We start from the raw sequence: 21,758 nt of genomic DNA, 5'->3' as shown, positions 1-21,758 counted from the left end.
GTGAGCACGGCCGACGCGCGGTCCAGATAGTACACGCCGTCGTGCGTCCACTGGCGTTGTTCAAAGAGGTACTTGGCGCCGCACGAGAGAAAGACGGACCGACCGTGCGTGATCGGCGGCCGTCGCAGCCACAGCCGCGTGCTCCCATAGCACACGCCATTCCAGCCCACGACGATCGTGACGAGCATGACGTAGCGCGACCACTGACCAATCACAATGTGGCCGGACGCGCACACGATCTGCCAGTCGAGCTGCACGAGGTCGCACGTGGGCTCTAATGACACGGTGTGCGTCACGGGCGCAACGAACGAGAGAAGGGCGACGGTCGCCCACACGGCGACGCTGTTGAAGGTCGCGTAGTGCGCCGTGTAGGCCTGCGTGACCGCCATGGCCACGTCGTTGACGACGGCGACGAGCCACGTGACCTCGCTGGCCGCGAGGATCGTCGTATACCAAGGATTCTGGACTGTCTGAAATGCACTTATCGACTCGTTCTCATAGAGAAGCTGGAGCGTCGCTGTCGAGAGCACCGAGAGGGCCGTGGTGGCGCGCAGCAGCAGAAGTGGTCGACCGACCCAGACGATGCCGCCGACGCGACTGAGCTCGAGCATGTTGAGCCACTCAAAGGCGCCGCGGCTGGTTAGGATGTAGCAGGTCACAATGACGGCGACACCGAGGAGCACGCACGTGATGTAGAGGACACCCGCGCGGGTGTAGAGCGCGATATTGGTCGAGAGCTGCCAGGACCCGATTTGCTCGTTCGTCGGCAGCTGAAACTCTGCGAGAAGCGTGAGATTACCGCGATCGCCCTGGAATGCTATGACTTCGCGCGTCCCGAGGACCCAGTCGGAGAGGAAGAGCCACGCGTAGAGCTCAAACTCCGGCGCGTAGAAAAGGGGCAGGTGCGCGAGCTCGGTGACGGCGCTCGTGTTGGCCTGCGCGTACAGCAGCAGCTCGATCGAGAGGCTTGCGACGAGCGCTCGAACGACTGTCATATCGAGTGGCAACGTCACATGCTTGTCAGTAAACGCGATGATCGGGGGTAAGTATTCATGGCAAGGTCCGAAATTCGAAGGCACGAGGTCGCAGACGTCGCTAATCGACGGCATGATATCCCACGCCATCGCTAGCGCCACCACGTACTGCTCGACCGTCGGGTTGAGTGAAGCCACAAAGGGGGCGACAGGGTTGCACGGTAGCGAGAAGGAGAGCATGGTGGGGAGCCCCATACTGAGAGGACTGAGACTTGCTGTGCTTGGACACAGCGGCGACCCCCCCGACGTGAAGGCGTATGCTTGCATCCACATCTTCGGGATCGGTGCCAGATATGGCATGGCCACGAGGCCAGCAAATTGTGACTGGACCGCCGCGTCACTGGCCAGCGACGTCTTAAGGCATCGCAAAAGCTCCGCGAACGTTTGTTGCAGTAGACTTGGGACGCTGATGTACATCATGTCGACCGAGCCAAATGGACCGAGGATGTCGGATAGCAAGGCAAACCCCGTCGTAAATGGCGCCGTGATCTCGCCATTTTGCATCAACACCGCCTCCATCGACTGGTTGCCAAAGCCATACCGCGCACTCGACCGCAGTAGCGACAAACCCCTCAGGCCGCTCTCGTTGCGCATCACAGCCGACAAGTCGTTGGCCAGTGCCCAGTACATCTTCCAGCTCGATTGGCTCGAGAAGCGATACGAGCCGTTTTGCGACTGGAGTGTTAGCGGGTACATGGCGTCGTAGCAGTTGACGATGCTGTAGCTGTTGAGCACGCCGAGCTGTTTGTAGTTTTGCCATTGCGTGTCATAATAGCGGATGCCATGGGTCCGCCAGTAGGTCACTTCGTCAACAACCGCAAGCGACCGCGTCAGATAGGCTGTGAGAAGCCACTCGCGCCCGACGTGCGACTGCTGTAGCTCGGCGCCAAAGGCCACGTCGAACGCATCACCCCAGCAGGCGCGCCACGACGCCGCGTCGACGTTGCGCACCAGCGTCTCGAGGTAGATGGCGCCATTTGTGGTCATGGCACCGCAGCGAGCCTGGCGCGTGGCCGAGTTGGCCATTTCCCAGCGCCGATCGACGTCGAGGTAGCAGTAGGGGGTAAAGACCCAGGGGGCGTCGCAGCCGTCGAGGGCGCGGAGACCGGCAACGATGGCCTCGAGGCGAGTGGCAAAGACGCCGTGCTGGAGCTTGGTCGCGTAGCTGAGTGGTGGTGAGATTGTTGCTCCGGTGGCATTGAAGGGGGTTGGGAGGTTCACATGAGGTGCCGTGAGCGCGGTCGTGTTGGGATTTGCGTAGAGAAGCAGCTGCAGCTGGATCCACGTGGCCAAGAAGACATGCGTGCCCGTGCTATTGAAGTGAGGCCAAAACAAATCGTTGGCCAAGCTCACGGCCGACACTCGCATGTACGAGACACTGGCCGTGATGGCACTCACCACATAGACAAAGCCCAGGACGCGACAGATGCGCGCGGGTGCAGCGCTGTGCGCCGTGCTGACTGCGAGACCTGATTTTGCGCAGAAGTCGACGGGTGGACCCGCTTTGACGTTGTCAAGAAGAAAAGTCCACGTCTTGATGTCAAAGGTGTAGCGCTGACCGCGATAGCCCCATGTGAGGATGCCCGACATGCACAGCGCGACACGATCTGTGCTGTCGCTCGGATGTCGCAAGAGCGCGCGCGAGAGCCCGCAGAGGTGAGCGTCGTAGTCGGTGGCGTCCGAGCCGATGGGAGCGCTATATCTCCAGACGCAGGCACTGAGGACCTGGGAAGCAAGTGGCACCGCGAGGTAGAGCAGGATGCGAGATGCACTGCCAATGTAAATGGTGCCACTGGTACATTGCACGTACGCGTCCATGTCCTCGCTGTAGCACGATCGCTCGAGCGTCAACGACGGCGACAGAGGCCAAGCGCGCTCGAGCGCCAAAACCAGCAAAAAAGAAACGAGACTGGCGCGGGGCAGCTCGGTCCGCGCCAAATGAGGGGTCCGTAGTAGAAGCAAGACGTCTTGGAGCACGTACGTAGTCCACGTCGCTTCACCCGAGAGGAGCGCCGCCTCCACCCAGCTGCGTGGAGTCGCGACAAGGCCGGTCACCCCCGGGCTTGTCTGGACAAGGCTCAATGGAGCGGTGCTTAGGAGCGCAATCGCACTGAGCCCGCGGAGAAAGCTAAACGGTCGTCCGATCCATACCGAGCCAATGATGCGGTTGAAGAAGAAGGCATTGGCGCCCGTAAAGGGACTGCACATCATGTAGACAAGCACTGCTGCGGCGACGAGTACGTAGAGAACGTTCAGCGCCGCCAAGAGGTGCCAAATGTGCATCGTCGCCCCTTCCATGCTGCCGCGGCTTGTTGCGTACAGCACTGGCTCGTACGGCGCTGAAATGAGCACGAGCGAGGCCGCGTCGCCCTCGAACGAGACGACTTCGCGGATGCCGAGGATCCAGTCGTGAAGGAGCAGCCAGCCATAGAAAGGCGGCCATGACGAGGGGTCGCTCTCGGACAGGATCGCTTGGTGAAGCAGCTGCCAGTGGCCACTGGTGTTGGTGGCGATTTGTACGAGGCTGATGTTGAGGGCGGCGGTTGCAGCTGTTGCATCGTGCCGCAGAAGCGCATCAATCGGGGTGTCCTGCGTGGCCTGAAGCAGTCGCATGCACTCGGGAGGCTGCATAAAGCACACGTTGTCGGGTCGTATCGAGCTCATGGCACGCGCAAATTGCGCACCGTGAGCAGTGAGGGGCACTGTCAACGGCTGCGGCGAGCTACAGCTGTCCTCAAACGAAAACGGACGCTGCGCAAACGTCGTCGCGATCGGTCCTTGGACGCAGAGCGGATTTCCCGTGTAAAAGGTCGCATTCGCCCACGCTTTGGGTTGCACCGGCAACGCCATTCTAGAGGATGACGTGGCATCACCTGCGAGCGCCACGTATGCCGCGTGCAAACTCGGTGGCACACCAAGTAGAAAGGCGTCGATCGAGACAAACGGACCCAAATGGGCGCGGAGCGTCGCCGCTGGCGCAGAGAAGCCGCCGTTAGCGTCCATATTGCCGTTGAGGAACTCGAGGCTGATGCGCATCGAGCGAAAGTCGTTGGACGACCCCGTGAGGAGGCTAGCGTTCAAGAGCGTGAGGCTCCAAAGGTCGTTGATGGCGCCCCAAAAGAGGTTGACGGACGTGCCCGGGCCTTGCCAGTGGTGGAGCGACTTGATCGTGAACGTATGCGGGAGACCCATCGCGTTGCAAATCGCCATCGACTCGGTGACCCCAGTTTGCCGAAAGTTCTGCCACTGGAGCGTAAAGGAGGTCAAGGCGAACGACTGCCAGTACGTGAGCTCGTCCTCGACGCTGGTGTTGGCGCGCGCGGTTGATGTGACCTCGAGCCAGCGCTGGCCGCGCGACGAAGCGGCGAGGCCGGCTTCGAGCGCCACCGTGAATGCGTTACCAGGGCCGCCCCACGCACCAATAAATTCGGTCCAGATGAGGTTGCGAAGCGTCGCCTCGATGTAGACGGCGGCGTTCGTCGCGTACTTGACCTCGCAGCGGGCTTGACGCGCCGCCGTGTGGGCAACCGCAAAGTGCTGTTCAAAGTCGACATAGCACCACTGCGTGTGGACCTGCAGCGCCCAGGTGGCGCTCAGCGTCCGGAGGTTGGCAATCGCATACGAGAGCGAGGTGAGTTCGTGATAGGCGAGCTGCCGCGGGTACGTTGGGTACAGAGACGTGGTCGCCTCCGCATCGATATACGTCTTGTGCATCCGCAGCGAGAGCAAGTTGACTTGGAACGTCGCATTGGCATACGCATGGGCCACGAGCAGCATGTTGCTGACGTCGGCGAGGAAGGCTTCGTGGCCGCTGACGTTGTAGTGGGGCCACCACAGGTCGTTGTCGGTGCTGACCGCGAGTGTGTGCACGTACACGAGGCTGAGCAGCGACGAGAAGACGATGTACACGACGCCAAAGACGACAAGCAGCGGACTCTGCGTCGATGGCGCCACAGCAGTCGTGGGCAGCACCTGCGCCATCACCAACCGACAAATCTACGTTTCGGAGTCGCTAAATTCGAACCGGTAGACCCGCCTCTTGCGATAGTGCAATAAGGATTGTCCTCGCTTTCGCTGAATAGGATTAGGTTTCTACACTGCACAGTGTGTTACAGTGGCTGGCCGAGCAGCGCTAAATCACGAAACGACGTGTCACCGCCTAAGCTCTGGAGTGACGCAAACTCGCTCACGAGCAGCGTCGTCGACGCATCACTCGTCATCGCCTCGGGCAGCGGCGCTTCGTTGAAGCGAAAGAAAGCGGGCTCGCCATCTAAACTCGCCGGCGTCACGGCCACGCCGTAGCCGCGCAGCAACGCCAAAGCGCATGCCTCCTCGTGCAAGCGGAGGAAGCGCGCCAGGTCAGCCACGGGAAATCGGTCTTGCTTGGTGTACGCCTTGGCCAAGATGACCATTTGCTGGTGCAGATCCGCCTCGAGCTTGCCAAAGCGCAAGGCGCGCGCCAGTAAATCCGTCTCCAGAGGATGGAGTCCCGCGATGTAGTAGGGCGCCGGCGTGACGAGCGCGAGGGTCGATCGCCACGTGGCATCGTTAGGGGCTTGCGCGCAGTGGCGGAGCTCGTACGCAAAGTCGCGCGCATCTTGGTGCAGCACGAGGTGGAGGCGCCGGAACTCGACCGACGACTCGCGAAGAAGGAGCAACACCGACGAGAGCTGATCCTCGAGGAGCTTCTGGAGTGACGCATAGGGCACAGGCCCTGACCGCGTCTCGAGGCGCAAGATGCACTGGGCGAGGATGTAGAAGCGCGCAATCGGCTGAAGGACGTCCAGGGCGAAGGCGCCTTGCAGTGTGAGGTCGCTGCGCACGGCGCGGAAGCGGTCGTCAAGGAAGTGGTACAAGTCGAGCGGCAGCGTGAGCTGCGACGGCAGCAAGCTCAAGAGGTACGTAGTCGTCTCGACGAGCACATGCACGGGGCGCACGTCGTGGGGCTTGATGATGGCGCCCGCGGCCGACCGGCGGTACTTCTTTACGGGCACATACGGTGGGCGCTCGTATTTGCTGCGTAGTAGTTAGCATGTGCATGTAGAGGATAGTCTACTTACGAGAGATCTTGCATCTTCCGGCGCTCCTTGGCCTCATGCAGCGGGCAGTAGCCCAGGCATGTCCCGACGATCGACATAGCCGTGGCCTGGTTCCGTGTCACTCGCCAAATGTCCACTTGCCGATCGACCGCCTGTGATTGGCCAATAATGCAGCCTTTTGGCCAATCACCATCGATGTCAGCCGGACAGAGACATCCATTTTCGGTTTAGCGTCGACACAACACCATGGCGGAGCTCTACACGGAGGCGCGCAGCCGGACCTGCGTCCAGCCCATCCAGGTAAAGGCTAGCATGGCGCCATGAGCTCACCTCTGCGCAGGTCGTCGGCGTCTCGCACGACTCGCCGCTGTCGTGGTCGCCGTCCGGGCGGCGCCTGGCCTTTGTCGCTGGCAACAACAGCATCTTTGTCTGCGCGTCCACGGGCACGGCGAATGGCGTCGTGCTCGAGAAGATCGTCCCGCTCTTCAAGAAGGAGGTGCACGTTGTCATGTTCTTTGCGGACCGCGAAGACCTCTTGCTCGTGGCCGGCGCGGAAGGCCTTGCGTTTGTCAACGTCGAGACGGGCGACGTTGCGCACCGCATTGGCCTCGGCGAAGACAACAACCACGAGAGCGACATTACATGCGCTACGTGGCTCTACGATGGCCTCATCCTCGCGACGGGCTCGAAGGACACGACCATCAAGCTCTGGGCGCGCGACCACGCGGTGCCCACCGAGTGGCTCTGCCTCGAGACGCTCGCCGCGCACAAGGCGCCGCTTCTGACCATGACGTTCAGCGCACACACCAACGCGCTCTTCTCATCCGGTCGCGACTCGTCGATCAAGAACTGGGACGTGCGCAGCCTGCACCCCCACACGATCCAGAAGCGCAAGGACGATGGCAGCATCTCTTGCAGCGTGTCGTCGTCCATGGAAGGTCACCAAGGCGACGTCGTGACGCTGACAGTCACGGAGAATGGCAAGATCCTCTTTTCCGGCGCGCGCGACAACACGTACGCACTCGGACTTGCAACGTCGATGATGATCATTCCCGTGTCGATTTCTAGGATCAAGGTCTGGAACGTAGCGCAGCACCGCGAGATCCGCATCATCAAGGGCCACACGGGCGACATCCGCCGCATCATCCTCCTCAACGACGAGCAGCACATGTACTCGGCGTCGGCCGACGGCACGATTCGACTCTTGAAGCTCCTCGACGTGGTCCAAGACGACGAGACGATTCTCTCGGCCGAGGACCTCGAGCGCGATCGCGAAGTGGCCGACAAGCTCGCGCTGGAAGAGATCCTCGGCGCGTCCAAGTCGGACATGGCGTACGCTGCCGGCATGATCAACCCGCTCGCGATGCCCCGCGACGAGCTGCTGATGTCGCTCAACGCCCATGATGAGCACGTGTTCCGCATGGAAGTCAACCCGTGCGTCCCGCTCATGGCGACGGCCGGCAACCACGAGGTGCGCATCTGGAATATCGACAACATTGCCAAGCCCGTGCTCTTGAACGAGTTTGTGGCGCACACGGGGACCGTCACGTCGGTCTCGCTCCTCCATGACGACAAGCACCTCGTGTCGTCGTCGCTCGACGGCCGTATCCATCTCTACAACGTCGGCAGCATTCACCGCGAGGCCAAACTTGACGTCTACGGCTCGGTGGGCGCGCTGGCGCTGACGCCGGACCAGCGCCTCCTCTTTTGCTCGGGCAACGATTATGACATTCGGGGTTTTGTCATGCAGGACACCACCATTGGGGCGCAGTGCGTCGTTGAGCTCACGGGCCACGCGGGCAAGGTCTACTGCATGGCGTCGTCGCCCGACGGTACGGTTCTTGTCAGCGGTGCCCACGACTACAGGTAGAATCATACTCTGGTCGTGCGTGGCATTGAGAATGCAACTAGTTTGTGCGTCTGGAAGCTGGGCGCTATCAACCAGAGTTACCAAGGCGCAAACGTCCCGCTTCTCAACACGGTCGACGCCGAAATCAAGACGCTGACGCCGGCGAAGAAGTTCAACTCGCCGCACCAAGGCCACATCTTTGCCGCCGTCTTCAACGCGCCCAGCACCAACCAAGCCGTGCGCCTGGCGACGTGCGGCAACGACCACGCGATCAAGCTCTGGCGGCTGCGCGGCCACGCGCTCTCGGAAGTGTGCCTTATCCCGGATGCGCACTTGAGCGTCATCAGCAGCCTCACGTGGGGCAAGCATGCATCGAGCCACCTCCTCTTTTCGGGTGGCTGGGACCACACGATCAAGGTGTGGGACCTCACGGCCGACACGCGGGCGCCGTCCGCGCCGATCGGAACGCTTCATGGACACAAGGGCCGTCTCTCGAGTCTTCAGGTCTCGGACGACGGCCAACTGCTCGTGTCGACTGCCGCCGACGGCACGACCAAGCTCTGGCAGGCGGTTGCGCCCTTCCAGCTCCTCTGCACGTACGTGGGTGCGGTTGAAGGCGGCGCAAGCAGCCTTGCGGTCGGTCGCAACATCATCGCGACGGGGTATGACGACGGGATGATTCGCGTCTGGCCGCTCATGCGCAGCGACGGCAGCGTCGACGCCGAGTACGACGGTCTCTTCTTGACGCCGGACGAGCTCGAGGTGCTCCAGACGCGGTCGCGCGTGACGGGCTCGACGCGCAAGAAGGGCGCGTTCTCGCCCACGGCCGCGCCCTCGCTTCTCTAATCCTCTTGTGATATGCAGAGACTAAGCGGCGATTATGCATTCGAGTGTACATGTTGTCGCTTGGACTTGCGACCATAGCTAAGTAGCACATTAGGGTAGAACAACGCTTCTATTCTTCTCTATAATCGCGTTATTCGACTAGGCCGTCGTGCCATACGAGGGGCGGACATCGCTGACGGGAACGCGCTTGGTCGACGAGTGTATGACCATGGCGGTGCCGAGGATCACGATCGCACTGCCAAGAACGGTGAGGAGCCCGGGGACGTTGGAGACGCCGACCATGATGCCGAGGCAGACGGCGAGGACAGGCTCGAGCAGCATAACAATCGAGACCACGATCGGCTCAAAGTACTTGAGGACCCGGACGTAGCCCATGCCGCCGATGAAGTCGCAGACCGTCACAAGGTACAGCTCGAGCGGCAGCCGGGTGAGATCGACCCAGCCAAAGAGGCCGTGGTTCGGGTCGGTCGAGAGCGAGATCGCGTCCGTGGCGTAGAGGAGCGGCAGCAGTAGAAGGCACACCGTGCACATGTGCAGCCACATGAAGACCATGAAGTCCATGTTGGCTTGACTGCGCACGTCTTTGGCGTGCGTGAGGTACACGGCGGCGCCCATCGCGCCGAGGAAGGCGACCGCGTCGCCTTGGAGGTTCGGGCCGAGGGCCTTTGTGCGACTCAAAGTGTGGTCGAGCGCGGTGACGACGCCGCCGGCGATGCCAATGACGGTGCCAATGCCTTCTTGGAAGGCGACTGGCCGCCGACGCAGCATCTTGCCGAGCACGAGCACGAGCGAGTGGCTGTTGTTGAGAATGTACGCGTGGTCCACCGACGTGTGGTCGAGCGCGTAGAGGAACGTGCAGTTCCAGAGACTGTAGCCGAGCGCGCACAAGAGCAGCGAGTGCAGCTGCGGCAGCGCCACCGCGCCGTTGCAAATGCCTTTGAGTTTCGGGAGGCAGAGGACCGACGTGACGCAGACGGTGCCACTGACCTTCCAGAAGAGCTTGAGTATCGGCGCGACGCCCGTCATGAGGTCGAACGCGACGCCCAAGGACGAAATCGTGCAAAAGCTGCACAAGAGCAGGCCAAAGCCCACGAGCGGCACGCCTGGCGACGCGCTGCTGCTACTCGTCGCTGGTGCCAACCGAGGCGCGAGGAGGTGGCTGGTCTCGGACGCCTTTCGCGGCCGAATCTCAACGACAATGTCAGTCTCCGACTCGGACTCGGTCGCGTACAACGAGTCGGCGCGCAGCTTGGCGTAGATGCGCGGGCCGACGCGACCATGGCTCTCGACGACCGTGGCCATGACGTTGGCGACTGAGAGACCCGTGCCCCGAATCCTTGACGCACGCTCATTGGCTGGTCAAAGGTCGCGTCCGGATACGGTATGTGGGCACCAATCGGATCGCGCGCATGCGATCCAATCGAACCGTCGCGTTGTGAGCGCGGAGGTGTTTCCGTGCTCGGTGCTGGAGGTGCAGGAAGTCGACCATGACGATGTCGTGGCGTGCTTGGGGCAAGGCTGATCCACAGTGGCATGTGGTGTCGATCCACATCCCACGCGTCAAGTCAACACGTCAACACGACGGGTTATGCTGCTGCCTACGTTGTTCCCAGGGCGCGCAAGGTGAAGGAAACTTGGACTACTGTACTACGCTCGTTGCAAGTCTTCATCAGCATGTGCTATCCCACCATGAGATACTATGTCCTTGCTCTTGGCTAGTAGCTCTTGGTGGCACGAACCGACTCGAGCGCATCGGAGAGATGTTGACGGCTCAGCAGCACATTTGCTGGAGCTGGTTTGGCGAGACAATATATATCCAACGATCGAGCTCTAACTGCTGCGACCTTAGTACGCGTACAAGGCAGCGCACAAGGGCCATTTTTGTTGACCTTTGCGACGCAAGCGTGCCGCACGACGGTGGAACGAACGGTCGACCGGATCTGCGACACGCGCCAGCTGGCGCACGCCATTTGATTGGCCGTTTTGTATCCAACTCGCCTGTCTTTCCAGCAACTTCAACCTTTCTGGCATTTGTCGACACTCGACCTTGACCACAAACGTTTATGACGGACAAGAGCAGCAGCAGCGAACTCAAGGTGCTCGTGACGCTATCTCGTCACGGTAGCCGCGCGCCCAACGCGATCGCCAAGCGGCTCTGTCCCGCGAACGCCGCCAACGCGCAGGCGTACCAAGTGCCACCGGCCCAGCTGACGGAGAAGGGCATGGAGCAGCTCCGCCTCGCCGGCAACCACATCCGCGAAGAGTACGTCGAGCGCCAGAAATTCCTGTCGCCGTCGATTGCGGGCCCCGAGCGACTGCACTTCGAAACGTACTTTCGCGCCGACTCGGCCGACCGCTGCGGCCAGAGCGCGCTCTCGCTCGGGTACGGCCTGTACCCGGACGAGACGGGCCCGAAGGGCTTCTCCAAGCAGCCGATTGCGATCTACATGCAACTCATCCAGAACGAACACGAGTTTGCCGCAACCGAAGGGCCGTGCGCCGCCGTCGCCAAGGCCGACGACCTTCGCTACGAGCGCAGCCGTGCGCAGGACCTCCTCCGCGAGAAGAAGGCGCTGCTCGACAGCGTAAGTGCGCTCTGCGGCGTGGACATCCCGTCGATTCCGAGCATGGCCCACGGCGAAGACGTCATCACGGGCATCAAGGACATTGCGGACGCCTTTACGTTTGACGCGCAAGCCGGGCTCCCGCCGCTGCCGGGCCTCACCTCGCAGATTCGCGCCGAGATGGAGCAACTCGCGTTCACGAACCTCATGGAGCGCTACTACTCGACGCCCGAGCAGGTCACGTACTGGGTCGGTGGGTTTGGCGATCTCTTGCTCAAGAACCTCAACCAAGCGACGCAGCCGACGCCGCTCGACGGTACCTACAAGTACTACTCGTACCACGGGCACCGCGAACTGCTCCACGGCCTCGGGAAGTTGCTTGGCTGGGATTTCCAGTTCGAGGGCCTCCCCGTTGCGCTCAACACCTCCTCGTTGCACCCCGGCACGACCATGACGTTCGAGGTTCGCGAACGCAAGCGCCAATTCTTTGTCAACACGTTTGTGTGGTCGCCGCAGACCAGCCGCGACGCCGTGCGTCTCGCCAAGTGCTCGTCCATTGACTGTCCGCTGGACGAGTTCAACGGCATTTTCAAGGCCCAGCTCGACGCCACGGGCTCGTACGTGGACATTTGTTCGCCCAAGGACGTGCTGGCAACGTCCGTCGACGACGAGGCGATCGAGTACGACTCGATCTTGCTCACGGTTGCGCCCTTCATCGCACTCGTGGTGTTTGTGGCCATGGCCGTTCACAGCGCCACCCGCCGCACAAAGCGCGCTGTCGAGTACCGCGTATTGCCATAAATAAGAATAAGAAATAGAGTCGTTGCACCCAGCATATCGTTGGCTCGTGTTGGGAAGCGCAGGTGCCGCACCATGGACGCCGTCGAGCACCTGCGTACGTGAAGATTTGTACAATCCTGACAGAGGATGGACGACTGGCCGTCGCGCGACGGTGAATCGGGTGATCGGGTGATCGCCGATCGCTGAAACATATTGGCGTCGCGACCCTTCAGCACACGCGCCAAACACACACCGCAGTGTACTGGACGGCAGCGGTGGCGCAAAGCAGCCTTGGCACACTCGAGTTGGCGAGAAGCGCCAATGCACAACGTCGTCATCAAACAGGCAGTATACTACTCGCAGACGATGCTCCCATCGCGCTCGTTGGGACTGAAAATACGCGTCTGCACCTCGAATCTGTATCCGGATACATGGAATCTGACGCGACACACTGTCGCCACCCGTCGTCGCCAGCGGTACAGTTGCGTGTTCTCCAAGGGCAAGAAATCATGAGCGACAGCGTACTGTGGCGGCGCAGTAGCCGTCACACAGTGAAGAAATCTCTCAAATTTCTGGTTTTCGCGCTGCTTTTCGGCTATTTTTACTACAATCGCACATCATCGGCCGTTCTAGATCGCGCGATTTGCGCGTCGCTGATTGGCTACATTCGGTGATTGCCATCCGCCCACTTTGCCGAGTCGGATATTTTATTAAAACCATTTTATTCTAGATACGAATCCCAAGTATAGCGTGATGATTGTTTTTAACGACGACATATCCAGAGCGAGATCCATTTTGGCTTTTCCGTGGCAGGCGGCATGTCGACACCCAGCAGCAACACGACGACGGCCGATAGCGAGCTTCGCCTCGTGCTGAGCCTCACGCGCCACGGCAGCCGCGCGCCCAACACGATCGCCAAGTCGCTCTGCCCCAAGAACCTCGGCAACTTTGCCAAGTACCACGTGCCGCCCGAGCAGCTCACCGAGTACGGCATGGAGCAGCTGCGCCGCGCCGGCGACCATGTTCGGAATGAGTACGTGCACAAGGCCAAGTTCCTCTCGCCCTCGATCAACGGCCCGGACCACTTTCATTTCGAGTCGTACTTTCGCGCCGACTCGGCCGACCGCTGCGGCCAGAGCGCGATTGCGATGGGCTATGGCCTCTACCCGGACGGCACGGGCCCCAAGGGCTTTGAGAAGCAGCCCATCTCGGTCTATATGCAGCTGCTCAAGAACGAACACGAGTTTGCTGCGCCCAAGGGCCCGTGCAAGGCGGTCAACAAGGCCGACATCAACCTCTACCAAAGCACGCGCGGCGCCGAGCTCATTGAGCAGAACCGACCGATGCTCGAAGCGATTGGCAAACTCTGCGGCGTGAACGTCTGGGACATTCCCAACCTCCCGGACGGCGAAGACATCATCACGGGCATCAAGGACCTTGCCGATATGTTTACGTTCGACCAGCAGCAAGGCCTCGCGCCCCTTGCCGGCCTCACGCCCGAGCTCCAGACGCAGATCGAAGAGCTGTCGTTCACGCACTTGATGGAGCGCTACTACTCGACGCCGCGCCAAGTAACCTACTGGGTCGGCGGCTTTGCCGACCTCCTCCTCAAGAACGTCCATCAGCCGACGCGGCCGACGCCCGACGAAGGCGGCTTCAAGTACTACTCGTACCACGGGCACCGCGAGATGCTCCATGGTCTCGGCAAGATGCTTGGCTGGGATTTCCAGTTCAAGGGTCTCCAGACCGCGCTCAACACATCGTCGTTGCACCCCGGCACGACCATGCTCTTTGAAGTCCGCGAACGCAACGCCAAATTCTTTGTCAACACGTTCCTGTGGTCGCCCCAGACGGGCCGCGACGCCGTGCACCTCGCCAAGTGCTCGGCCCTCGACTGTCCGCTCGACGAGTTTGCTGGGATCATCACCAACCACATTGCCGAGACAGGCACGTGGCAGCAGATCTGCAATTTCGAACCCACGACGTTCGCACCGGTCGTGCATCCCGCGACGGTCGCGCCGGCCGCCAACGCCAGCGCGGCGCCCCAGTACACGTTCCGCCTCCCGACCTTTGGCGGCCTCCTCGCCGTCCTCGCCCTCCTCGCTATGTTTGTCCACCGCGTCGTCAAGCGCCGCGACACGGGCTACAAGGCGCTCGCCTAGACGTAATACCTCGTAACCACATGCACATATTGTCTATATCCGGGTCCAACATGTGCGTAGCGACTAGGATGCGCATGGCATGTAGCACCTCGAGCCAGGAACCGAATAGAGTCAAGGGTTGGGGTTGCTCACCGAGGGTTCGTATCTCCAGCGGCGTTATTCGTCGTCGTCACTCTCGTCGTCGTCGTCATCGTCGTTTTCGTTTTCGTCAGCCATGTGCGGGTTCTCGAGCAGCGGGTTGTAGCTCTCAATCATGTCCCAGTACTGCTCCACGTGCTTGGCTTCGAGCACCTTGCGCGCGGTCGAGGCTGTTTTGCATTCTTGAAACTTGAAAGAAGCAAACGCCCGCTTGGCGACGATGCCCTTCCAGACCAAGTAGCACTTGGCCTTCTTCTTGGGTCGTTTCAGCGCCGGCTGCGTCGCTTCCGACATCACTTCGTCTTGCGTCAGGGCTTCCTCCGTCTCGTTCTGCGCATCGTCGTCGTTGGTGGCGTCCATCGGGTCGACCTTGGGCGCGCGCGGGGGCGGCCGCTTGGCCCAGTCGATGCGTCGGCACATGAGCTTGACGTAGCTCTTAATCGACTTGGGGCCGCCCTCGACAACGACGAGGTTGAGCTCCGGGTTCTCTTTGACAGTCACGACGGCACCCGTGAGGTGTAGTTGCTGGGCGTTCACGTCCACCTTGAACTGGTGCTGCGGATGCGAGAGGTCGGGTGCCCTACGCGCCATATATGTTGCGATGAGAGGTAGTAATAGGCATGTACTAGTGTACCGGAAGAGCGCGACGTGGAGGTCGCCGGACGCGTCGGCCTTGAGCTTGCGCATGATCTTCTCGCGGCGCTCTTCCGGCGTGAGCTTGCGCGCCAAGTTGCGCATCTCGTGGTTCTTCTCGCGCTGGGCGACTTGGGCGCGGACTTTGCGCTCGATCGCCGACGGGTCCGATACCGCTTGGTCCTATCGCCCATGCATATGTCCACTGGTGCTTGATACATTGATACAAAGGTACCTGGAGCACGCGCATCATGTTGCTGAGTTTGACTTTGGGCTCCGGCGGGGGCAAAAGCCCCAGTGCGATCTTGTCTTGGACCTCCTTGAGTCGCTCGGCGCGGGCCGTGCGACGAATGCGCTTGCGCTCCTACACACGCAAATAGTGTGCAAACGAACAAAAGACCAAGACACCCACCGCTTTTGTCAGCATGAGTGGCAGCGTCACGGGCGCCTCCTTCCGGCCGACGCGGATGCGCGCTGGGTGCTCAATCAAGTGCGCGGTGCCAGCATACTTGAGCTTCATGTCTGCGACGTAGTCGATCACGTCGGAGCGGCCGCGGCCCTTGAGGAACCCGTTCTTGTCCAGCATTTCTTGTTTGTCTTTGGACAAGTACGGAATGTCCCACCACTCGACCTCGGGCACTGGCTCTTCGAGCTTCATGGGCACTTCGAGGCTGTTGGCTGTCGCGGCGGCGGCGGCGGCGTCACCAGCCTCGTCGTCACCGAGGTCCACGACGGACTCCTTGACGTACGCGTTGGGGTTGCGGCCGGACGAGAAGCCCGCCAGCATTTTCTTGGCTTCGCGCGCACGGAGTTGTTCGCCTTGCTTGATGTATGTGCCTTGCTTGACAAAGGTAAAGTTCTTGGCGCCGCGCCTAGAAGCAAGCGCCGTGAAGGACCATCGTGGGCATCAGCGTACGTGTCGCGGTTGCGTGTCTTCAAGCGCGGGTCGACCGTATCGACGCGGTCTCGGTGGTCGACGCTGCGGAACGAAAGGTACGGGTTCACGGGCTTCTTTTGCTTGGCCTTCTCGGCCTCGGCGCCGGCTACAGCATGCATGAGATGGTATGTACGGGAAATGCAGCGACGTACCGCCCAAGTTGGCCTTGAGAGTCGCGACGGGCGCCACTTTTTCTTCAATCACGTTGCCTTCAGCGTCAATATGGCGGCCCTCGTTATCGAGCAGCAGCGGCGCCGGGAGAAACGACCCGCGCCCAATCAAAGAATTGGTCGTGCTGCTCACCGCAGCCTGGACGTGGCCAATCTGTGCTTGCATGGACTTGATCAAGTGCTGCTGCCGAGCAAGCCGCTCGAGTGCAGCCTTCTTGCGCTCGGCGTCGCCGACGGTCGCCTCCAAGTGCTTTGGCAGCTGCTTGGAGATCGCGGCCGCGGCCGCTTTTGCGAGCGCCGCCGGATCGATCTTGGGACGCTTCGCAGTATCAACGGCCGCAGCAGATGGCGCAGGCTCCACGGCCTCGCTGAAGCGGCTGCGCTTCTTCCGTGGCTGGTCCATCGCGGCTCCGCTGGCGTCCATGGCACCACTCCACTCGTCGGTTTGCGGCTGGCAAACCCAAGGTCGCTTTCCGGATACCTTGCCATTATATCCGGATGATCCAGGCCGAGCCAAATTGCACTTGCTGGTCACATGGCACCATCGATGCCTGTGGCCAAGCTCTGTGGCTAGTACCATCACTGCGCTGCGTTTCAACCACTTTGTATCTCCAGCACCACGTGCAGCAGTCGCCCATGCCACAAGCAAACCTCCACGAAACCGGAGCTGTCGTCAGCTTGGGCGATCCACCACGCCACCACCTGAAGGCGATATAACACAAGGAGAATGCATTTGCGAATGAGCCAGAGCATGTAACCTGTGATGCTGGACGGTATGACTGAGCTACAAAGTCGAACTGTGTCTCGTATACCAGCTCCGTGTTGCTGAGTCCCCCTCGGTGCGACCTACGTCTCGTTCTTGGCGAGTACGCGACCTGGGACTGTAGAAGGCAACAATAGTCACAGGTGATGTACATTGCTCTAACGTTATCGCACGAGGATCTTTGGTGACCCGGACTCGAAAGTGCGGGAGTATATTTAACCACGGTGGCGTTTCGGTCTCAGATTAGAGTCGGCCATGCGCCTGCTTGCGCTGCTCAGCGCCGCCTTCCCGCTGCTCCTACCGTTGGCGACGAGCCAACGCTGCACCGCCGTCGAGTCAGCAGCACTGCATGACACGCTCTCGACCGACGGCGCGTGGGCGTGCGCGATGGACGCACTCGTGGCACTGAGCGAACCACTGACGCCGACCGACGTCGCAGCAGTCTGTGCATCGCCGGCGTGCGTCGCCTACTTGCGAGAGACGCGACCGCTGCTCTCGACCTGCAGTAGCTGGCCCCGCGACGACGACGCCGCTTTGGCCACCAACCTCGCCGCCCTCGTCAACGCATGCGCTGACACGGCGTGCAGCTCCGAACAGGACGCGCTCGTGCAGTCGCTGATCGCCGAAGTGCGAAATCCACACTGCGACGCCGCCATGGAGGCCCTCGGACCACACATGACATCCGAAAGCTTCTGCACACTGCGACCTTGCACGCAAGCCCTCCGCGCCATCCTTCCGCGCTTGCCACCGTGCGCCTTGCCGCCTACGGTTGCTGCCTTTGTGTCCTTGCTACACTCGTGCGACGCTGCCCCCCCTAACTTATAAATATACAAGTATGTAGTGTGAACGATGGACCTCGCCCTCCTTCCCTAGCGTCTCGTCCGTCGACGACAGTCGCGACGTTAGCGTTGATCTGCAGCCTTTGTCGCGTGTCGACTGTATGTGAGACAGCAGGACCACACCAAGACAAGGCGGCTCGACGAAGAGCGAGCGCATCGGGGAGGGCAAGAGTGACACCAAGTCGAGTATGACGCGGCGGCTCTCTTCGCCGCTAAACGGAACAGGACGGCGTCGAGGTGTGCCACGCAGGCCGTTGTTGGTGGTGAGTTGGTGGCAAATGTAAAACTGAATTACTTTTGTTATCCTATGAACCTAGCAAGCATTGAAGCATTTAACTTTAACTATGATCTTCAATGTTGAATGTTGAAGTAGCTTGCTGCTTGATATGCACTTGATTTCGCAAAGAGGTGCAACACGACAAGGTGATGCAACGTCAGTGCAAGCGAGGTGCTTGGCCATTGAAGAGGGCGCCGTTTGGCACTGTCCTATTCCCAGTGCAGGCAGAGCGCAAGCCGACGGTGCAGTTGCCCTCGGCTGCACAGCGGTATCGTGCCAGGTCTAGTGTATCCCAAGTGTCGACCAACATCACATGGCGCGCGTCGATGGGGAATTTTCTATGAAATAAGATCGCGACCGCCCACGAAGCGTCACAAAGTGCAATTTGCGACGCGACATGGAGCTCGACCACTTGGACGTGCTGAGCCGCTGCCTCGGCTACGCGCTCACGGCGCAAGAGCGCTCGAACCTTGAGATCGGCTTTCTCCGGCGCCAGGCGACCGAGAACATTGGGGGCATGCGGCTCTGGGGCAAGATCCTTGGCGAGGCGCAGGACTACGTGGTTTGCGTCGCCCACGTCGACGCGCTCGACGTGCCGACAAAGAAATTTTACTTTTGGTACGCGCCTCCCTACTCGCTCGTCACGACTCGTGTGCTAGCACCAACACGTCGCCCGAGCTGCAGCAGTTTCCCGAAGTCTCCAAAGACAAGCGCGACAAGGCCGCCAAGTACACGGGGCGGCTCAAAGGCGATCCGTCGCGCCCCATGGACGAGAGCGACGACGGCCAAGACGACAACAACAAGGACGTCTTCCGCGAAGTCGACCGGCTTGTCGTCGTCGTCGAGGTACTTTGCCGTCGCAAACCGCCTTGCGCGACCGTTCATGGGGCGTATAGGCCATTGATAACGCGGCGTCCATCGTGCCCTGCGGCGCGTACGTGGTCTCGGCCACGCACCACGTCGTGGCCAACCGCCACTTTCAAGGTGGGCTAGAATACATCCACAGGCGTTGCGATGACTGTGGAGGCAGGGCTCACGTGGGACCGCGCGCAGCAGCTGAGCAGCTACTACCACTACCGGCCGGCCGACTCGGCCGAGCGCAAGAGCGCGCTGTCGCAGCCCGGCTTGGTGCGCGCAGCCGACTTTCTCGATCCAATCTCGGTCGACCTCGACGGCGTCTGGGACCTGCGCAAGGACAACACGGGCGCGGCGATTGTCTTGCGCCACTTGCAGTACCCGGGGACGCTCTTCTTCCACAAGCCCCGCTCGAGCGTCTACGGCTTTGCCTACTTTGGCGACGGGCTCAAAAACCCCGACCTCGCCTTCATGCTCTAACACTTGACAAAACCAAACGTGTACTACACATCACGAGACCGTCGTCTCGTTGCCTCTCGGGCGCTTGGGCGGCGGGGTGAGCCGTGCAATGGTCGTGAGGTCCCGCAGCTTCTTGTTGCGGTGCACAGGGTTGAGGTGCGCATCGATCTCACCGCGGAGGAAGAGCGCTTCGCAGGCGCGAAACGCCGCGATCGCCTTGGCCACCGCCTTGGACGTCATGAACGGCGTCTCAAACAGCGGCAGGTCGAGCTGCGCGGGCAGCTGCAGCTTTGCTTGGAAGCGGCGCTGCTTCGTGGGCGTCACCATCTCGTTAAACGTAAAGACCGGCGACAAATTGTACTTGGCAAACTGCGGCAGCGACTGGCAAAACTCGTTCAGACGCGAGATCGCAGAGTCGAGGTCTAGCACCGCGCCCGTCTCGTCCACCTACGCCACCATGTCAATAGCTGCGACCCGACCTGGTATTCCAACCGTGAGCGACGACGGGATCGCTGCGTCCTGCGTCGAGTGCGAGACCGTGTACTGCAGTCGGTTCGTGCTCGCAATGACCGAGAGCGGCTGCGTCGAGAGCGTCACCGCCTTGTCGCAGCCAAACTCGAGCATGCCAATCTCGTTGGCTTGTCGCACGAGCACGTGGAACTGCGTCGCGTCGTCGACGGCCATCGCGTCCGTGAGGTAAAAGCATGCGCCGTCCGCGTGCCGGGCACGGCCCCGCACCTAGTGCGACCGATCGCCAAAATGCAATCTCAGTCGGAGTACGTACTTGGATGAACATGCGGGGGCATGTGATCGGGTCGGCGCAAATGACCATCGCGCACATTGGAAAGTCGACGCCTTCGCACGAGACCGACGTCGACACCATGACGCGCGTGTCGCCCGACTCGAACGCCGAGAGGAGCTGCGTCATGCTCGGCACGTCAAAGGACGCCGCGTCTTTCGAGCTCGCTTGGCCGAGCATGCACCCAAAGAGCGTCCCGCTCGGCGGTGGTGGGAAGCGCGCGTTGAGGTAGTCGGTGAGCGCACGGCACTCGGCGCGTCGGTTGACAAAGATGACGCACTTGAGATTGTCGGCGGTAGGCGGCGCGTCCGTGTCTTCGACATCGTCGTCGTCGTCGTCACTCAGGTCCGAGAGAATGTCTTCGAGCGTTTTTGGCGCATTGCTGTCATTGTCATAAGCGTCCTCGTCCGTCTCACTGGCAGCATCGTCCGACGCAGAGGTCGTCCCAAGGGTCTCATCATCGCCCGCCGTCGTGTCCACTGGCGTCACAAAGAGGCGATCGCGGAGGATGTCGACAATCTTCTGGAGCTTGGGCGTGCAGGCAAACGCGACCTCGTGGCACTTGGAGCGGCAGAGGAGGAGTGCAAAGATCGCTTGCGGATCGAGGCCCGTCATGTGACCTGCCGTCGTGCACTTGAGCGACGCCTTGCGCGCTTGGCGCTCAATCTCAATCTCGAGGTACCGGTAGAGGCACCACGGCCCGAGGTTCTGGTACACGCTCGTGCAGTCCATGACGAGCTTGGCGAGGCGTGCAGAGCGCTTCTCGGGCGGCGTCGCCGCGCCATAGTCGGCCTTGGTCATGAGGTACTCAAAGACGCGCAGGCCATCGACGGCCTCGAGGAGCAACGTGACGTCGTCCTTGTCGGCCATGAAGTCATCACGCGCGGGGTACGTCTCGTGCAGCATGGGCGCGCAGGCCGCGTACAAGCCCATCGCATTTGCGTCCATCGTGATCTTCTTCAAGGTCGCCTCCAAGTTGCTCGCGCACTCGAGCGTTGGGCAGGCCGTCGTGCCAAAGATGCGCGGCTTCGACACGGCCGCATTCTTCTTGTACTCTTTCATGATCTGGTTGTACGGGTGGCGCTTGGCCGTGTGGTGGCACTCGTCAAAGACGAGGAGGTTGATGCGCTCAAACGTAATGTAGCCTTTCGCGAGGATGTTGCGGAGGATCTCGGGCGTGCAGACAAGTACGGAGTTGAGCAGTAGCTCGTTCGCCCACTGCGTATGGTCCCAAACCTCGACTTCGCGGCCGCAGTACGCCTTGACCTTGAGCGTCGTCAGCTTGAGGATCTTGGCGTGGATCTGCGTCACGAGCTGCCGCGTCGGCGCCATCACAAACGCCCGCTGCACCGAGTAGTCTTGCTCGCGGAGGAGCATGATCGACACGAACGTCTTGCCGATGCCCGTGCTACCGACCATGACGACGTTCGTCGTCCGCGCCAGCGCCACGACCTCTTCCTGGTAGTCGCGCAACGACGCCATGTCGTGCTCGTCGATCAGCAAAACGCAAAATGGGCTCACTCGGCCAAGCGCACTTGATCCAGACAGTCTACAAATATCAAGCTATTGTAAAATCGCACTTAACAGGGTCCTAGCTCTTGCCACCTTGAAGTC

At 61.0% G+C, this 21,758-nt stretch overlaps 10 protein-coding genes across 10 annotated transcripts; 5 read left to right on the top strand and 5 right to left on the bottom strand.

The window, feature by feature from the left end:
- Positions 1–60: 60 nt before the first annotated feature.
- On the bottom strand, positions 61–5,015 carry SDRG_05488 (hypothetical protein; the record flags this gene model as incomplete). Its single annotated transcript, XM_008611204.1, has 2 exons — positions 61–141; positions 183–5,015. The coding sequence occupies 2 exons, from the start codon at positions 5,013–5,015 to the stop codon at positions 61–63; spliced, it is 4,914 nt and encodes a 1,637-aa protein (XP_008609426.1).
- A 57-nt stretch (positions 5,016–5,072) lies between these two features.
- On the bottom strand, positions 5,073–6,225 carry SDRG_05487 (hypothetical protein). The gene is made up of 2 exons (XM_008611203.1): positions 6,095–6,225; positions 5,073–6,050 (listed from the first exon to the last, which is right to left on the bottom strand). The coding sequence occupies exons 1-2, from the start codon at positions 6,169–6,171 to the stop codon at positions 5,144–5,146; spliced, it is 984 nt and encodes a 327-aa protein (XP_008609425.1). The 5' UTR covers positions 6,172–6,225; the 3' UTR covers positions 5,073–5,143.
- A 94-nt stretch (positions 6,226–6,319) lies between these two features.
- Positions 6,320–8,768, top strand: SDRG_05486 (hypothetical protein; the record flags this gene model as incomplete). Its single annotated transcript, XM_008611202.1, has 4 exons — positions 6,320–6,373; positions 6,414–7,087; positions 7,142–7,939; positions 7,985–8,768. The coding sequence occupies 4 exons, from the start codon at positions 6,320–6,322 to the stop codon at positions 8,766–8,768; spliced, it is 2,310 nt and encodes a 769-aa protein (XP_008609424.1).
- Positions 8,769–8,843: 75 nt separating this feature from the next.
- On the bottom strand, positions 8,844–10,099 carry SDRG_05485 (hypothetical protein). Its single transcript, XM_008611201.1, has one exon. It carries the CDS (start codon positions 10,068–10,070, stop codon positions 8,907–8,909), a length of 1,164 nt encoding a protein of 387 aa, XP_008609423.1. The 5' UTR covers positions 10,071–10,099; the 3' UTR covers positions 8,844–8,906.
- A 709-nt stretch (positions 10,100–10,808) lies between these two features.
- SDRG_05484 (hypothetical protein) lies at positions 10,809–12,167 on the top strand. The gene has a single exon (XM_008611200.1). The coding sequence runs from the start codon at positions 10,832–10,834 to the stop codon at positions 12,131–12,133; it is 1,302 nt and encodes a 433-aa protein (XP_008609422.1). The 5' UTR covers positions 10,809–10,831; the 3' UTR covers positions 12,134–12,167.
- A 752-nt stretch (positions 12,168–12,919) lies between these two features.
- SDRG_05483 (hypothetical protein) lies at positions 12,920–14,312 on the top strand. Its single transcript, XM_008611199.1, has one exon. It carries the CDS (start codon positions 12,931–12,933, stop codon positions 14,272–14,274), a length of 1,344 nt encoding a protein of 447 aa, XP_008609421.1. The 5' UTR covers positions 12,920–12,930; the 3' UTR covers positions 14,275–14,312.
- SDRG_05482 (hypothetical protein) lies at positions 14,280–16,659 on the bottom strand. The gene is made up of 6 exons (XM_008611198.1): positions 16,135–16,659; positions 15,962–16,088; positions 15,458–15,917; positions 15,281–15,409; positions 15,047–15,228; positions 14,280–14,992 (listed from the first exon to the last, which is right to left on the bottom strand). Exons 1-6 carry the CDS (start codon positions 16,574–16,576, stop codon positions 14,431–14,433), a joined length of 1,902 nt encoding a protein of 633 aa, XP_008609420.1. The 5' UTR covers positions 16,577–16,659; the 3' UTR covers positions 14,280–14,430.
- Positions 16,660–17,148: 489 nt separating this feature from the next.
- On the top strand, positions 17,149–17,762 carry SDRG_05481 (hypothetical protein). The gene has a single exon (XM_008611197.1). It carries the CDS (start codon positions 17,171–17,173, stop codon positions 17,738–17,740), a length of 570 nt encoding a protein of 189 aa, XP_008609419.1. The 5' UTR covers positions 17,149–17,170; the 3' UTR covers positions 17,741–17,762.
- Positions 17,763–18,428: 666 nt separating this feature from the next.
- Positions 18,429–19,366, top strand: SDRG_05480 (hypothetical protein; the record flags this gene model as incomplete). The annotated part of the gene is made up of 4 exons (XM_008611196.1): positions 18,429–18,649; positions 18,691–18,877; positions 18,928–19,015; positions 19,062–19,366. 4 exons carry the CDS (start codon positions 18,429–18,431, stop codon positions 19,364–19,366), a joined length of 801 nt encoding a protein of 266 aa, XP_008609418.1.
- Positions 19,349–21,679, bottom strand: SDRG_05479 (hypothetical protein). The gene is made up of 3 exons (XM_008611195.1): positions 20,130–21,679; positions 19,838–20,083; positions 19,349–19,792 (listed from the first exon to the last, which is right to left on the bottom strand). Exons 1-3 carry the CDS (start codon positions 21,624–21,626, stop codon positions 19,397–19,399), a joined length of 2,139 nt encoding a protein of 712 aa, XP_008609417.1. The 5' UTR covers positions 21,627–21,679; the 3' UTR covers positions 19,349–19,396.
- Between the last annotated feature and the right edge of the window lie 79 nt (positions 21,680–21,758).

Source organism: Saprolegnia diclina (genome assembly GCF_000281045.1).
Source record: "Saprolegnia diclina VS20 unplaced genomic scaffold supercont1.14, whole genome shotgun sequence".
NCBI lineage: Eukaryota > Oomycota > Saprolegniomycetes > Saprolegniales > Saprolegniaceae > Saprolegnia > Saprolegnia diclina.
The sequence above is the reverse complement of the archived record's forward strand: the minus strand, read 5'-3'. Positions and strand labels throughout refer to the sequence as shown.